This window comes from Medicago sativa, chromosome 6 (assembly GCF_051527215.1).
Source record: "Medicago sativa cultivar Bolivia chromosome 6, Bolivia_mono, whole genome shotgun sequence".
NCBI lineage: Eukaryota > Viridiplantae > Streptophyta > Magnoliopsida > Fabales > Fabaceae > Medicago > Medicago sativa.
In genome coordinates, this window is record NC_140754.1 from 37,227,486 (window position 1) to 37,243,896 (window position 16,411).

At 35.5% G+C, this 16,411-nt stretch overlaps 1 protein-coding gene across 1 annotated transcript; it reads left to right on the forward strand.

Annotated features, from left to right (window-relative positions):
* Positions 1 to 4,855: 4,855 nt before the first annotated feature.
* On the forward strand, positions 4,856 to 6,361 carry LOC146914917 (uncharacterized). Its single transcript, XM_085721174.1, has one exon. The coding sequence runs from the start codon at positions 4,856 to 4,858 to the stop codon at positions 6,359 to 6,361; it is 1,506 nt and encodes a 501-aa protein (XP_085577300.1).
* Positions 6,362 to 16,411: the final 10,050 nt, after the last annotated feature.

Sequence of the window (16,411 nt, forward strand, 5' to 3'; positions counted from 1 at the left end):
ATCTTAGAAGCATCACAATACACCACGAACGATTCCTTCACATTCGGCAAAATCAACATTGATGCTGAAATCAACCTCCTCTTCAACTCTTGAAAACTTTCCTCACACTTAGCATCCTAAAAAACGATTATCAATTCTTTAAAAAAATATGGAAGATTTATCCATTTTTCCTTGTATTTTCCACCCCAAAACCCTCTCTTCCCTTCCCCTCCAAACTCCTAAACAAAGCCTTAAGAAATTATGTGTTGTTTGTTAGAGAATTCCTATCTTTATTCTCCAATGAAATGAGAGAGAATGATCTCATATCATTTATTATGCAATGTCCCTACAACGTGATCTCAGCCCACATGACACTTGGTTTAGTTCCTTTATTCTCATGTTCAATTTTTCAAAAATTCCAACCTTTTCTATTCGATTTTCTTGAATCTTTTTAACGCTTGGATGACCTAGTGCCAAGTCAAAGCCTAGTTTTTCTCATCCATAACTGTCACAATCACAGGTGTTATTTCCACATACCAGTCAAAGGTAATTTTTCCTCATCCATAACAGAACTTCCATTATGCATGGGAGGTGAGATACACGCTTCTATATTGTCATACCCCAAATTTTGACCACTTTGCTCTGTTTTTACCCATTTTTGTCTATATTTCAAAACGGCTTAATTTCTTTTTTTATTCGCTTTAACCAGTTAAAATTTCTTCAGTCGTTGTTTAGTAATTTAAAGTCTTTTATCTTGCAAGTAAAATTTTGTTCGCGCTTTATCTAGTTGAAATCGCTTTATTTGTTTTTTAGACATTTTAAATTTTTACGCGTGCTTTTAAAGTCTTTTATTCATTTTTTGATAAATAGACCTTTTTAGGTAAATTCCTTTTGTCCGTATGATTAAACTGTTTAAAAAGTTTTGTTCGTGTTTTAAAACCACCGCGAGTTTTAGTCGTCTCAGTCGAAGTTTCGACAGCTTTAAATTTTATTACATTTTCTTATCACTTTTATATTATTTTACAATTCTATTTTATTTTATTTCATTTTAACCATTTATTCTTTTTGCTTTTAATGTCATTTTTATTTTGTTTTATTAATAACTTGTTTTGTCTTAAGTCCATGTGTCCTTTGTTAATTGGTCCAAAGAGCATCTAATTCTTTCCTTTGTCTCCAAGTTTCTTCAAGGGTAACTTGGTCTTTAGTCCATTCATCTTTCATAACCTAGTTTTTTTACTATAAGTAGTGTTGCCAATCATTGGCAAAAGGGGGGCTTGGCACAGAATTACACAAACACCTTCTACTGCGGTTGTGAAAGGAAAATAGATCAAACTCCCCATAAATCAAAAAATCATCATGAACACTTAATTTTCCAAAAGCAAATTTCACACAAAACTTGAACCAACACTGTGTTCATTTGAAACCACGCCCAAACCATCATTTCAGAACTCGTATCCACTACTCTATCACAATATTTGTTCATACATCAAATCAACAAACAAAACCGATTTCGGTTCTCATCACAACCAAACCGTCGGGATCAACATCAACACCTAAGCACAGCGTTTGAACCGGTTTGAGGAGAAGGAAAGTTCGCGGTACAGCAACAACTCATATCCACGCTCAACACACCACTGTCAACACAAATCCAACAGCAGAAACGCAACAGAGAAGAAGTAGGGAGGTTTCGTACAGCACTACAATTTCATCACAAGCCACAAAGGCCGAATCCACAACCGATTCAAAGGAGTTGAAGGAGAAGAAAGCGGTAACCGATCCAAACCTCAACCATGTCCAGAAGCTGAAATGAATCAAAGAAGAAGATCGCTGGATTCGTGAAGAGTAAGAAGTTTTCCGTTCGTTGTTGTTTTCTCCATTCATAACCGCAGGTATTCTTCGTTCATTTTCTCTTATGTTTGTGCTAAGATTTCCGTTTTAAGAATTGTAGATCTAGGCTTTTGTGCTTGTATTTTGAAGATTGTGAGTCTGGATTCGAGTTCTATGAGAAAAAGGATATTGAAAACTGAATTTATTTTTGAACTTGGTTGAGTTTTGGAGTTCCGGCACGGCGGTGCATCACCGGCCACCGTGCCGGAAATTTGTTGTTGGCCTGAGAAGAAAAAGTAGCAGCGCTACTTTAGAGAGATGAGAGCATGTGTTTTTCTTAAGTGGTAGAAAGAGGAACGTATAGCATAAGTGAATTGAAAACACAGCAACATCATTTTTTTTATGTACCCGCTCCATTTTCAAAACAGTTCCAGCAGCTTGACCCATTAATCCATACCCATAACCCAAGCCCGTTTTATAAATTGCTCTCAGCCCATCACACTTTTTGCTTTACTGCATGTTTCTGTTGCTGCATGTACCTTTGTTTCCACACTGTACCCCCTTTTCTTTGCTTGTTAACGATAGTTATATTTGCATACATTTTAATTCAATTTTTTTAAATCATGCGTCATTTTATCATGCAATTTTGTTTAATGTTGGTTATAATTTGCATATATTTTAATCCAAATCATTTTCTATATCATGCTTTATTTTACTATATAATTTGCCTAATTTTTCAATTATACTTTCATGCATCGTAAATCAAATTATCTTTTCATATCATGCATTGATTTGTTATATGGTTGGTTGGTTAAATTTTCATCATATGCATTATAGCCTATATAGGCTTCTAAACACAAAAATTATCTCATGCATTTTTAAACTCATTTTGTGGTTTTCTTTCATGCATCTTTTAAAAAAATACTTTAAACTCCATGGCTTTTTTCATTTTGCTTTAATGTTTTAAAAAGTTTTATTTCATGCATTTTAAGTGTTTTTACTCCATAATACCCTTTGTTAATTTGGCTTTAATATTTCAATTTCCACTTCACGCTTTACTTTAATATTTTGACATCATGCTTTCTTTTGATAATTCATGCAATGCTTTTAAATTTCTTATCATGATTGCTTTATCTCTAGTATAATCTCACGCATTTGCTTCATTCTTGCAATTTATTTATTTTCCAATATCTTAGTGTGTATTTTAGGCGTTGATGTAATTTATTTTTTGAGCTTTTTATTTCTTGCTTTAGAATGCCCCTAGGATGGTATGTAATAGCTTAGTAATTGCACACACCGACACTAGCACCGACACCATATCACTTTATTTGTTGCTTTACTCTCGCTTTATTTTTCACGTTGTCACGCTCTCTTTCCGTTAGTTTAGAAAAATCCTTTTTATCTCAAACATCAAATAAGCAAAAGTCAAATTATTTTCTTAATAAACCTTGGATCCAAATCCAAGAGATTTTCCTTTATTTTCTTAATCAAATTCCTAAATGAACTCTAATTAAACTTAGACTAAATTTCTCAAATAAAATGAAACAACCTCACTTCTATTTTATTCTTCTATACCTTGAGGTCTCGCAACCCTTCTTAAAACCATTTTCAAAAATAAATTAAAATCAACCTAACCCACAAAAAAACTTTTTTAAGAGAGAACTACGGCGGTTTTGATCCCTTTAAAAAAGGGTACGTAGGCAGAGGCTTTAATCCTTTCAAATCGATCAAATAAAAAATAACAAAAAACTCCAACTTCTTCTCCCTCAATTCTTTCACTTCAACTTTAAACAATAAATTTTCAAATAAAAATAAAGTTAGAAAGAGGTTCTCACGGAGTACCGTGAACGACGCGGGTGCCTAACACCTTCCCGAATCGTAACCGACCCCCGGATCCAAAAAGGGTTTTTCAATCTCATTTTTCCCTTCCCAAGAATAAAATCGAGCAAGTCCGGTAGATTGAAGGTTCGAGTCCAATCAATGGCTTGACACCCGAAAATCTTGGTCTACAAAAATGGCGACTTCACTGGGGATCCTATGCGGGTAAAGCCCACCTTTCTTCCTTTATTTTTGCTTTACTATTTTGTAAATATTTTTACTTTGTTACGTGAGGGGTGAGAAAAATAAAAGTCCTACTCCCGGACTTGAGTGAAACATAAGATAGGACGGAGTACGATCATAGTGCCATACCAGGAGCGGTCCTGCCTATGTGTGCATGTGATATAACTCCACTCAACGTGGGTTCAAGAGTAAATATACGTCACCATGAGTAGTCGTGATTGGCGATATTATTTTTGAAACCCATCAAGCGTTGAGAATCTTTAGATTACCTTTAACCCATCTTGGCCTTTCTAGGACGTAGTGCGGTGGCTAAACCAAGAGCGGTCTTGACTTTAGTCGTCATGCGATACTACACTCAAACTAGACTTCCTTACGAATACTGTTGGTCTAGGAGCAGTCCTACGCACCGATAAGTTCATGAGGGTAGTTGTAATTTGGGAACTTGGTAGAACCCTTGTTACGAGTGAAATTCAAACCATAGTCCTTACCAAATGGCGTTACCTTCAACTCCAACATTATGAATCTAGCCCCCATGTATTCTATGTATTCTAGCATTACCATACATACATGCATTCATCCATAAACTTTTTTTTTCATCCATTGAAAATGTTGAAGGATTTAGTTAAGTTTTTTGTAAACATCAAAGGAATGGACCTTGTAAGAATGAACACCAAGCAATACAATTTGAAAAAATCCTAACTAAGCTTTTGCTTTTATTGAAGAACTTTGTCCTTGGTTTCGTTCTTACCTCTTGAAAAAGGAACCGATTGCGATATCTTTACAATTTTCAAATGAAACCATGTTCCTCTACAATGTTTACAAATTAGCTTCGATAAATTCTTCAAAAAAAAAATCACATTTTTGCATAAAACATATCATGCATCATTTTGCATTCATAGTTTCTAGTCCGTGTCTCATGCCTTGTTTCTGTCTACAAAAGGGTCCATCCATCTGTCTAATCGCATCTACAACACTCGAGCAAATCAAAATGGATCATCTTGAACTTGAACAAGAGAACCGCAAGCTTCGTGAAGAGGTGACAACCCTCCGGGCCGAAAATGAGATTTTGAGGAACTCAGTATCTTTGATGATGGTTGCACAGAGTCAGCCTTTGTCTCTTCCTATCGGCAGCACTCAAGCTCAGACGGTTGCTTCCACTACCCCGATTTCGACAGTGTTTGCTAGTACTCCTCAACATGCTATGCTGGAAGGTTATCTCTGGAGTACACCTTTAAGTTCTAGTGAAGTATTTCATCCTGGTGTCTCTAAGGTTCAAGCTCCTTTTGTGCAACAGACAACGCCTATCCCTCAATCAGGCCCTTTGATCCCTCAAGCCACTATGACTTACTCATCACCGTTGATTCATACTACTCAGCAGGGCCTTGGGCATATCTATCACTCAAAAAATGTGGTTGCATACGACCGGATAGCTGAACTGGAAGAAAAGTTTGACAGAATACAATTGGAATTGAAAGCTCTTCGTGGGAAAGAACTGTTTGGGAAAAATGCTTATGATATTTGCTTGGTTCCCAATGTCGTGATACCACCCAAATTCAAGGTCCCTGATTTTGAGAAATACAAAGGGAACATTTACCCTGAGCTTCATTTGGTAATGTACGTGAGAAAGATGTCTGCTCAAGTAGGCAATAATGAGCTCCTTATCCACTGTTTTCAAGATAGTTTGACTGGTGCCGCACTGATATGGTATATGAGTCTGAGCAAGGATGATATCAAAACTTTCAGTGATTTGTGTGAGGCTTTCGTTCAGCGGTATAACTACAACTTGCACTTGGCCCCAAACAGAAAGGAACTACAGGCCATGACTCAGAATGATAATGAATCCTTCAAAGCTTATGCCCAACGTTGGAGAGATTTCGCTGAACAAGTTCGTCCACGTCTAGAAGAGAAAGAATTGACCGAGATTTTCCTGGAAACATTGGATCCGTTCTATTTTGAGCATATGCTTGCAAGTGCATCTGCCGATTTCGCGGGTATGATGACCGCAGGCATGCGTATTGAAGATTGGGTTCGAAAAGGACATTTGATCAAAGAAGTTGTTCCCACTAATGGTTCAGAAGAGGAAGACCAGGAAATGAGTGTGGCAGAAAGTCAGCCTCAACAACAGTATCTGGCTTATCATCTTGTGGCCGCTGTTATGCCTGTCACAAATGCTCTGCAAAGTTCGGGTTATCAACCCCAATTTCAGCAATATCAACAACAGCCCCGTCAACAGACTCAGAAAGCACCACAGTATGATCCGATTCCTATGAAGTATGAAAGGTTGCTTCCCTATTTGCTTGAGAGGAATCTTGTCCAGACCAGGCCACCTCCTCCAACACCGAAGAAATTGCCAAAGCGGTGGAGACCTGACCTCTTTTGTACTTTCCATCAAGGGGCACAAGGTCATGGTGTTGAGCACTGTTTCTCTTTGAAAATGGAAGTCCAGAAGCTGGTCAAAGATGATCTCATACCTTTTGAAGAGTTTAGAATTTGAATATGCAAGTTAATCCGCTATCGGATCTTGGAGCCTGATGTTGATACATGGAATGTTTAGCTGCAATTCGGTCGTTGCTGATGTTTATTTCTACTACTCATTTGTTCAATTAATATGTTTGTTTGTTGCTTTATGTTTTTCAAAAAAAAAATCCTTTCGTCCCACCCGAGACGGAAGTGAACTTGTTTAGGGCTTTTTGCTTTATGTATTGTCATCATTAATTAAAAGGTCGCTTTGATCCTGACTTTGTTTTTATTTTGTGCTTTTTCTGGAAAAAATGGTAATACAAAAAACCCAAATAATTCTTTCCATATATCTGCATAATCATAATGTTTATATCAATAATCAAATCATGCATTAATAAGCCCTTTGAACACTTTAACCATGTACCCTCTCTCAACTCTGAGTTCCTTGTATCCGAGGCTGAAGAGGAGGATGATGAAGAAATTTCCGATGAGATTCTCGCCTACTGGGGCATCTTCGCCATCGAAGCTGCGAATATCAAGAAAGATTGTCCAGAAGAGGACTTTCATGTACAAAGACTGGCACGAGATGCTTCCATCTGCCTTGCAGGGATATTGTACTTCAAGTGCACACTTTAACAGGGGCAACCCCCCCCCCCCCCCCCCACCATCCCTCAATATATAAAGGCAGTACTCTACAGGGAGGTCAAAGTCCTGTCGACAGAGGTTCCAATGAAAGCTAAGCTTGGATGAATTCAAAAGTGTTATTGTCGTGTGCCACCGACAGTTATATCAAGTATTTGACAAAGAAGGCTCGTCCCCGTGAAAGTCAAGAAAGTGGCTTTGTGCTAAAAAATGTGTTACCTGATTCCAGGGGCAATGTATGCCTAATTACCAAGGATAGTGATGAATTTGTGTGCCCTATGAATGCCAGTGCAGTCAAGAAATACTTTGTTAAAATGAAAAGCTCGATAAGTCGCAAACTGGAAAAAGCGGCTTAGGCAAAAAAGAGCGTCTCGATGGATTGAAAACCTGAAAGGGCGGTCCATGCAAAAATTAGAGACATGAAAAAAAAAAAGAAATCAAAAATCAGCTCGATAAGTCGCAAACATTAAAAAAGCGGCTTAGGCAAAAAAGAGCGTCTCGATGGACTGAAAACCCGAAAGGGCGGTCCATGCAAAAGTTAGAGACATGTAAAAAAAAAAAAGTGACAAAAAAAAATGTGTTTATCCTGATAGGTTGACACCCGCAAGGGTGACCTACGCAAAAGTTAAGGATTGTGACAAAGTAACTGCATCTGGTCGGACATGACTCACTTGGGGCAATTCAGCCGTCAAAAGGCGTCCGATTTATGGCAAGGTAACTGCATCAATTCAGATATGATTCATCTGGGGCATTTTCAACTGTCAAAAGACCTTCGACATGAAGCATCTGCAAATCAAAGACTCGAAACAGTGGAATTCAAAGTTGTTAGAGAGCATAGCGGTTATCGTGTTCAATGTACCTTTTCCAATATAATTACCATTTTCCAAACTTTTTAAAATCTTGGGAACCACGCCTTTGGCAGGTCACCACTCCTTTACATCTAATTTGAGCTTGTGCCCATTTATTTGAAATTCTCATTTATTCTGTTTGCATAATTTTCTTCTATTTTTGATGAGAATACTTAAAGCAAAAAAAAAAAAAAAATCTTTTTTAATGTCCTTTGAAAAGCATAAACAACAGGTACATATTCTTTGAACTTATGAGTAAGAGAAGCATACATCAACATTCGTCCCAAGGACAGTTAAACTCTGCAAGATAGTTATGAACAAGTGCTGTGCGACGACCTCTGTCAAGAAAAAAAAAAGAAAAAAGAATACAAAAAAAAAGAAGAGCTCGCTAAGTCGAAAACCCGAAAGGGCGGCTTAGGCCAAAATGAGCGTCCCGGTGGACTGAAAACCCGAAAAGGGCGGTCCAGGCAAAAATTAGGGGCATAAAAAAATATATATATATATATATATATATATACTCCCGGTGGATTGAAAACCTGAAAGGGCGATCCAGGCAAATGTTAGGGATTTTCAAAAAAAATAGAGAAAAGCAATACAAAAAATGAAAAAGAAAATAAAGACAGGGGCATCACAGTTCAAGTGGGCCAAATGGAAAGAATGCACTTTGTGCTGGTTTACAAGTGGCGACTTCTGCCAAAATGATTGATTGATGTATTTTATCCCTTAGAGATGGCGACTTCTGCCAAATTGTTGATTGATGAGCTATTTCCCCAAGTGGATCGATTATTGGGCATTCTCCTTTTAGCGGTTTGATTAATGGGTTGTGTCTCCCTTAAATGTTTTGATTATCGGGCTCTTTATCACATCAGCTGGTTTGAATGTGGGCTTTATCCCCATCAGTGGTTTGTTTGAGGGGCTTTACCCCAACAATGTCTTGATTCATCTCCAGTAATGTTATCCCCAAAGAAGATTGCCGAGTGTTTGTACTGTGGTGTCAGCCCATCTCTCATCTTACCTATCCTGTTTTCTTTCATCAAGTCCACCTGTCATATACAGTCATACATTCATGTACTCATACATTCATTCATACACATATTCATGCATATAAACATCCAAGCACACATAACTTGCATACAAATATCATTCATACATGATTGCATTGACGACCTTGTGTCTTATTTCAATTGTATTTCAAAAGTGTCATCCCCAGTTGTGTCTGATCCAGAGAGGTCACCAATCAAACTTTTTTTTTTCAAGTGTCGGTTTCTACAAATGACCATTGTGTAAATACATTTCAATTTCCCCAGCATCTGTCCAATTTTATTTGGTTTATCTTCATACAACTATCTTACAGATAGTAGACAACTATTCATTTGTCTTCATACAGCTATCTTACAGATAGTAGACATTGTTTCTCTCATTTGTCTTCATACAGCTATCCATACAGCTATCTTACAGATAGTAGACACTGTTTCTCTCATTTGTCTTCATACAGCTATCTTACAGATAGTAGACAGCCATTCATTTGTCTTCATACAGCTATCTTACAGATAGTAGACATTGTATCTTTCATTTGTCTTCATACAACTATCTTACAGATAGTAGACAACTTTTCTCTCATTTGTCTTCATACAGCTATCTTACAGATAGTAGGCAACATCTCTTTCATTCGTCTTCATACAACTATCTTACAGGTAGTAGGCGATGTCTCTTTCATAATTCTTACCTTCATACAGCTATCATTGTGCGATAGTAGGTATTATCTGTCTTTTTGACTTCATGCTGCTATCAGTGCGATAGTAGACAACCCTTTGTTCCCCAGTGAACCTGTTCTACCCCCAGAAGAGTCGGAATCCCTTCCTTCTGTTCGTCTTTGCCCAGTAAAGGTAATAAACATGTGTTTATCTTTTTTGTGATGTCGTCTTTATCACGGGCTGTTGGTATTAGACAAGCTTTATTTTCCGTGTCAAGCTTTACTTTCCATTTCAAGCTTTATTTTCCGTCTCAAGCTTTATCTTCCGTTTGAGCTTTATCTTCCGTTCAAGCTTTATCTTCCGCATTTTCGTCCTTACCACGACAGTTGGTAACAGACAAGCTTTATCCTCCGCATGTTGTCTTTACCACGGAAGTCGGTAATAGACAAACTTTATCTCCCCAGTGATACTTATCAGTTTGTTCCCCAGTCAGTTTATTGCATTCATGCTTGCATCGTTTGCATTCATATCATTATATTCATTGCATTCTCAGCTTTTCAACTGGTCAAAATTCGGTGTACTTAGTATTTAAGTCTCTTCGACCTATCGATTTAAAAGTCTTCTTTCAAATCTTCGTGACGAAGAAACTTAAATAGGGGCATCTGTCATACCCCAAATTTTGACCACTTTGCTCTGTTTTTACCCATTTTTGTCTATATTTCAAAACGGCTTAATTTCTTTTTTTATTCGCTTTAACCAGTTAAAATTTCTTCAGTCGTTGTTTAGTAATTTAAAGTCTTTTATCTTGCAAGTAAAATTTTGTTCGCGCTTTATCTAGTTGAAATCGCTTTATTTGTTTTTTAGACATTTTAAATTTTTACACGTGCTTTTAAAGTCTTTTATTCATTTCTTTGATAAATAGACCTTTTTAGGTAAATTCCTTTTGTCCGTATGATTAAACTGTTTAAAAAATTTTGTTCGTGTTTTAAAACCACCGCGAGTTTTAGTCGTCTCAGTCGAAGTTTCGACAGCTTTAAATTTTATTACATTTTTTTTATCACTTTTATATTATTTTACAATTCTATTTTATTTTATTTCATTTTAACCATTTATTCTTTTTGCTTTTAATGTCATTTTTATTTTGTTTTATTAATAACTTGTTTTGTCTTAAGTCCATGTGTCCTTTGTTAATTGGTCCAAAGAGCATCTAATTCTTTCCTTTGTCTCCAAGTTTCTTCAAGGGTAACTTGGTCTTTAGTCCATTCATCTTTCATAACCTAGTTTTTTTACTATAAGTAGTGTTGCCAATCATTGGCAAAAGGGGGGCTTGGCATAGAATTACACAAACACCTTCTACTGCGGCTGTGAAAGGAAAATAGATCACACTCCCCATAAATCAAAAAATCATCATGAACACTTAATTTTCCAAAAGCAAATTTCACACAAAACTTGAACAAACACTGTGTTCATTTGAAACCACGCCCAAACCATCATTTCAGAACTCGTATCCACTACTCTATCACAATATTTGTTCATACATCAAATCAACAAACAAAACCGATTTTGGTTCTCATCACAACCAAACCGTCGGGATCAACATCAACACCTAAGCACAGCGTTTGAACCGGTTTGAGGAGAAGGAAAGTTCGCGGTACATCAACAACTCATATCCACGCTCAACACACCACTGTCAACACAAATCCAACAGCAGAAACGCAACAGAGAAGAAGTAGGGAGGTTTCGTACAGCACTACAATTTCATCACAAGCCGCAAAGGCCGAATCCACAACCGATTCAAAGGAGTTGAAGGAGAAGAAAGCGGTAACCGATCCAAAACTCAACCATGTCCAGAAGCTGAAATGAATCAAAGAAGAAGATCGCTGGATTCGTGAAGAGTAAGAAGTTTTCCGTTCGTTGTTGTTTTCTCCATTCATAACCGCAGGTATTCTTCGTTCATTTTCTCTTATGTTTGTGCTAAGATTTCCGTTTTAAGAATTGTAGATCTAGGCTTTTGTGCTTGTATTTTGAAGATTGTGAGTCTGGATTCGAGTTCTATGAGAAAAAGGATATTGAAAACTGAATTTATTTTTGAACTTGGTTGAGTTTTGGAGTTCCGGCACGGCGGTGCATCACCGGCCACCGTGCCGGAAATTTGTTGTTGGCCTGAGAAGAAAAAGTAGCAGCGCTACTTTAGAGAGATGAGAGCATGTGTTTTTCTTAAGTGGTAGAAAGAGGAACGTATAGCATAAGTGAATTGAAAACACAGCAACATCATTTTTTTTATGTACCCGCTCCATTTTCAAAACAGTTCCAGCAGCTTGACCCATTAATCCATACCCATAACCCAAGCCCGTTTTATAAATTGCTCTCAGCCCATCACACTTTTTGCTTTACTGCATTTTTCTGTTGCTGCATGTACCTTTGTTTGCACACTGTACCCCCTTTTCTTTGCTTGTTAACGATAGTTATATTTGCATACATTTTAATTCAATTTTTTTAAATCATGCGTCATTTTATCATGCAATTTTGTTTAATGTTGGTTATAATTTGCATATATTTTAATCCAAATCATTTTCTATATCATGCTTGATTTTACTATATAATTTGCCTAATTTTTCAATTATACTTTCATGCATCGTAAATCAAATTATCTTTTCATATCATGCATTGATTTGTTATATGGTTGGTTGGTTAAATTTTCATCATATGCATTATAGCTATATAGGCTTCTAAACACAAAAATTATCTCATGCATTTTTAAACTCATTTTGTGGTTTTCTTTCATGCATCTTTTAAAAAAATACTTTAAACTCCATGGCTTTTTTCATTTTGCTTTAATGTTTTAAAAAGTTTTATTTCATGCATTTTAAGTGTTTTTACTCCATAATATCCTTTGTTAATTTGGCTTTAATATTTCAATTTCCACTTCACGCTTTACTTTAATATTTTGACATCATGCTTTCTTTTGATAATTCATGCAATGCTTTTAAATTTCTTATCATGATTGCTTTATCTCTAGTATAATCTCACGCATTTGCTTCATTCTTGCAATTTATTTATTTTCCAATATCTTAGTGTGTATTTTAGGCGTTGATGTAATTTATTTTTTGAGCTTTTTATTTCTTGCTTTAGAATGCCCCTAGGATGGTATGTAATAGCTTAGTAATTGCACACACCGACACTAGCACCGACACCATATCACTTTATTTGTTGCTTTACTCTCGCTTTATTTTTCACGTTGTCACGCTCGCTTTCCGTTAGTTTAGAAAAATCCTTTTTATCTCAAACATCAAATAAGCAAAAGTCAAATTATTTTCTTAATAAACCTTGGATCCAAATCCAAGAGATTTTCCTTTATTTTCTTAATCAAATTCCTAAATGAACTCTAATTAAACTTAGACTAAGTTTCTCAAATAAAATGAAACAACCTCACTTCTATTTTATTCTTCTATACCTTGAGGTCTCGCAACCCTTCTTAAAACCATTTTAAAAAATAAATTAAAATCAACCTAACCCACAAAAAACTTTTTTAAGAGAGAACTACGGCGGTTTTGATCCCTTTAAAAAAGGGTACGTAGGCAGAGGCTTTAATCCTTTCAAATCGATCAAATAAAAAATAACAAAAAACTCCAACTTCTTCTCCCTCCATTCTTTCACTTCAACTTTAAACAATAAATTTTCAAATAAAAATAAAGTTAGAAAGAGGTTCTCACGGAGTACCGTGAACGACGCGGGTGCCTAACACCTTCCCGAATCGTAACCGACCCCCGGATCCAAAAAGGGTTTTTCAATCTCATTTTTCCCTTCCCAAGAATAAAATCGAGCAAGTCCGGTAGATTGAAGGTTCGAGTCCAATCAATGGCTTGACACCCGAAAATCTTGGTCTACATATATTTATGCTATTAAACACACCATTTTGGAAAAAGAAATGAGACACACAAAAACACCAACTATAGCACGTCACGTAGTATTCATACGTATATACTCTTTCAGTTTTATTTCTCTAATTATAGCAAAATACTTTCTCCCCTCCATGTACATCGAGTTTATGTTCATTACATTCAAGTTGTCATGCAACCTCCGAATATGATAGTTATCGGGGAAGGATAACTATCATATTCAGTTATTTTGCTTTTATCAAGTTGTCTTGTAAATTGATTTGCTTTTATGTATCTATATGATAATTCAGTTATTTTGGTTGTTTTTGTGATGACAATGTTACAATATGAAATTATCATTTTAAGTTATTGTTTTTATTATTATTTTATAACAAAACTTTGGTTTCTTTCACCAAGAAATACACACCTTGTTTCATATATATTCATTTGATTATTTAGTAGTTTCGTACTCTCAGGCATGCAAAGAATAATTAAGTAATGAGAGTCTTGAGTTTAGAATCAAGATTAAAATTGTGTACGAATTTTTTTTGAAGTACACAATGGTTATATGGTTCTATATGAGATATTATAGAAAATTTGTACAATATCTATATGATTATGATTTTCAATTAAAAAATTTAGGTCACAATGGTTATATGATTCTACTTTTTCCCGTAACCAAGAAATAAAAATCAAAAGGAAACCAAACTTTATTTTTTCAAAGGCCAAGGGAAAATAATATTAAAAAGAAACTAGGATTCAAATACTACTGAGCATGAGTATTCTTGATATTGTTTGATTTCCACTTCAACCAATTCCACGATACACTCTAATGTAAGATGCATGCTAATAAAGCCTGAAATCCATGTCTCTTCATTATTCAAGATTTCAAATCCTCTGAATGTGTTGATAATTTCATGTCAATTATAAAGTATCCGAACTTATTGTGATAGATCTTTCTTGTGATCCTTCTTTGGTATTAAGAACAATGAAGAAATCAGTAAAATACAAAAAGGAAGGATTAGGTCACCAAAATAGAGAAAATGTTAATACGATTGGCATTTTCAAGATTATGATTGAATTATGAAAATGCCAGTTGTAATAAATTTTTTTCTGTTTTGATTAACTAATTCTTGGTTATCGTATTTTGCAGATTTATACCTTATTCCTAATGCCAAAAAATGATCACCATTGTAGATTTTATTGGAAGATCTTTCACCATAGTTTTGGATGTATTATAACTGTCTTCGAAATTATCAACATATTTAAATGGTTTTGATATGTTGAATGCTGATTAGACACGGATATCAGGTTTCATTATAGCATTTTAAAAGCGGTTGAGTTGGTAGAATGAAGCTCTTGGAATTTCTTGAAATCAAACAATATAGGGTATAATGTTGCTCAATAGTATTTGAATCCGCCTTTGATTTTATGTTGCTCATTGTAGCAAGTGACGATCTTTATTTATCACCTCTTGTCATCTTGGTTCGATTCATACTTCAGTAATGTAATGGTAGCAGGGTGGTGGTTTTCGTATTCAGTTATGCTATATGGTCCGAGAAGCGAACCACGCGAATGGCACGAACACGCTTTGTTCCCCACCCAGTTTTCCTTTTCTAATTGTTATAGGGTTTTAAATATTAAAACTAAAATAAATAACTAAAATATATGGAAGAGAAAATCACGCAAAGAAGGACTTGTCGGCTACAAACATCCCATCTCACACTAAATTTCATCACTGCCATCCACTTGTCGTTTTGATTGTCACTGTTGTCGTCATTCTCATTGTCTTCCTGATGTGTTTCTCCCGCACAACTACCATTACATTAACGTATCAATGCTGCTAATACTTCTATTTACCACAGCTGTTGCCCGTTTTCACCGCACAACTACCTCCCGCAAAACAATATATTCTTCACTTCAAATCTAGCAAAGATTATTATTCTTCATCCTAAATTAATTGCTTCAATACGTATTCTTCCTTTAAAGTAATTTTTCTTCATTGGGGTGAAATATCAAACAATTGTAATTAAAGTACAATACCAATCATTTTTTAAGAAAATTGCAGCAAAAAAAAAACAATTTTCCAAAAAATAAATAAAACTGAGAGAGGGGAGAAAGTGGCTCAGCATAGTAACAGTGTGGGATTGTGACAAGGGAAACTCGAATAGTGAAGGTGCTTTGAATTTATCCTCGAAAAATAAAAAATCATTGACCAGAACGACGGGATACAACGGCGTAGTTGCAATAAGGAAGGAAGGGGATTCAGTTTGCTCACGTGCTTTACTGAGTCGAGTTCATTCACAAAGTTGCTGTCAAACAAAAAAATCTAAGGTTATAATTTGGGTATTTTGTACCAAATAAAATTTAAGAAAGTGGACCCCATTACTATGCCATATCATTCGCGGGGCATGCACGAGTAGCTATCTCGTGCGATTCAGCATTTTCCTTTCGTATTATATAGGCTTTACCTTTTAATTGTTTTAAATTTTGCACACTTGTTATAGACTTATAGGTACATGTATTACAAGAGAGGCAGCATTGGTTCTTCATATAATGTATTCTTTTAAATGATATATAAAAATATTATCACTTTATATACCTCATGTACATGGTAATTTGTAAGCAAGCTCTACTAGTGTTTCAAGAAATGGATTCTGCTATGAAATTGTCCAAATAAGTTTTGGTTCTTGGTGAGCAAACTTTTTATATAAACATTGATGTATTATAAAGGAAATGAGGGTTATTATTATTATTTTTATTGTATTAAGTCTTATAAGACACCAACTTATTTCTTAAATTTAAAATTTAAAACAAATGTTGAAAACATAGAAACCTTAGTACTCATCTACGTATATGTATATCTTCTCATATACCTTTTAACTTGTATATCAGGAAATCGATTTTGCTTATACGTAAATTTCTACAACAGGGCTCTTTTGAAGTTCAACAACAAATTTCTTATGAGTGTCCAAACCAAATCTGTATGATAGGTTCGGAGCTCGGCCAGCCTGTTCACAAA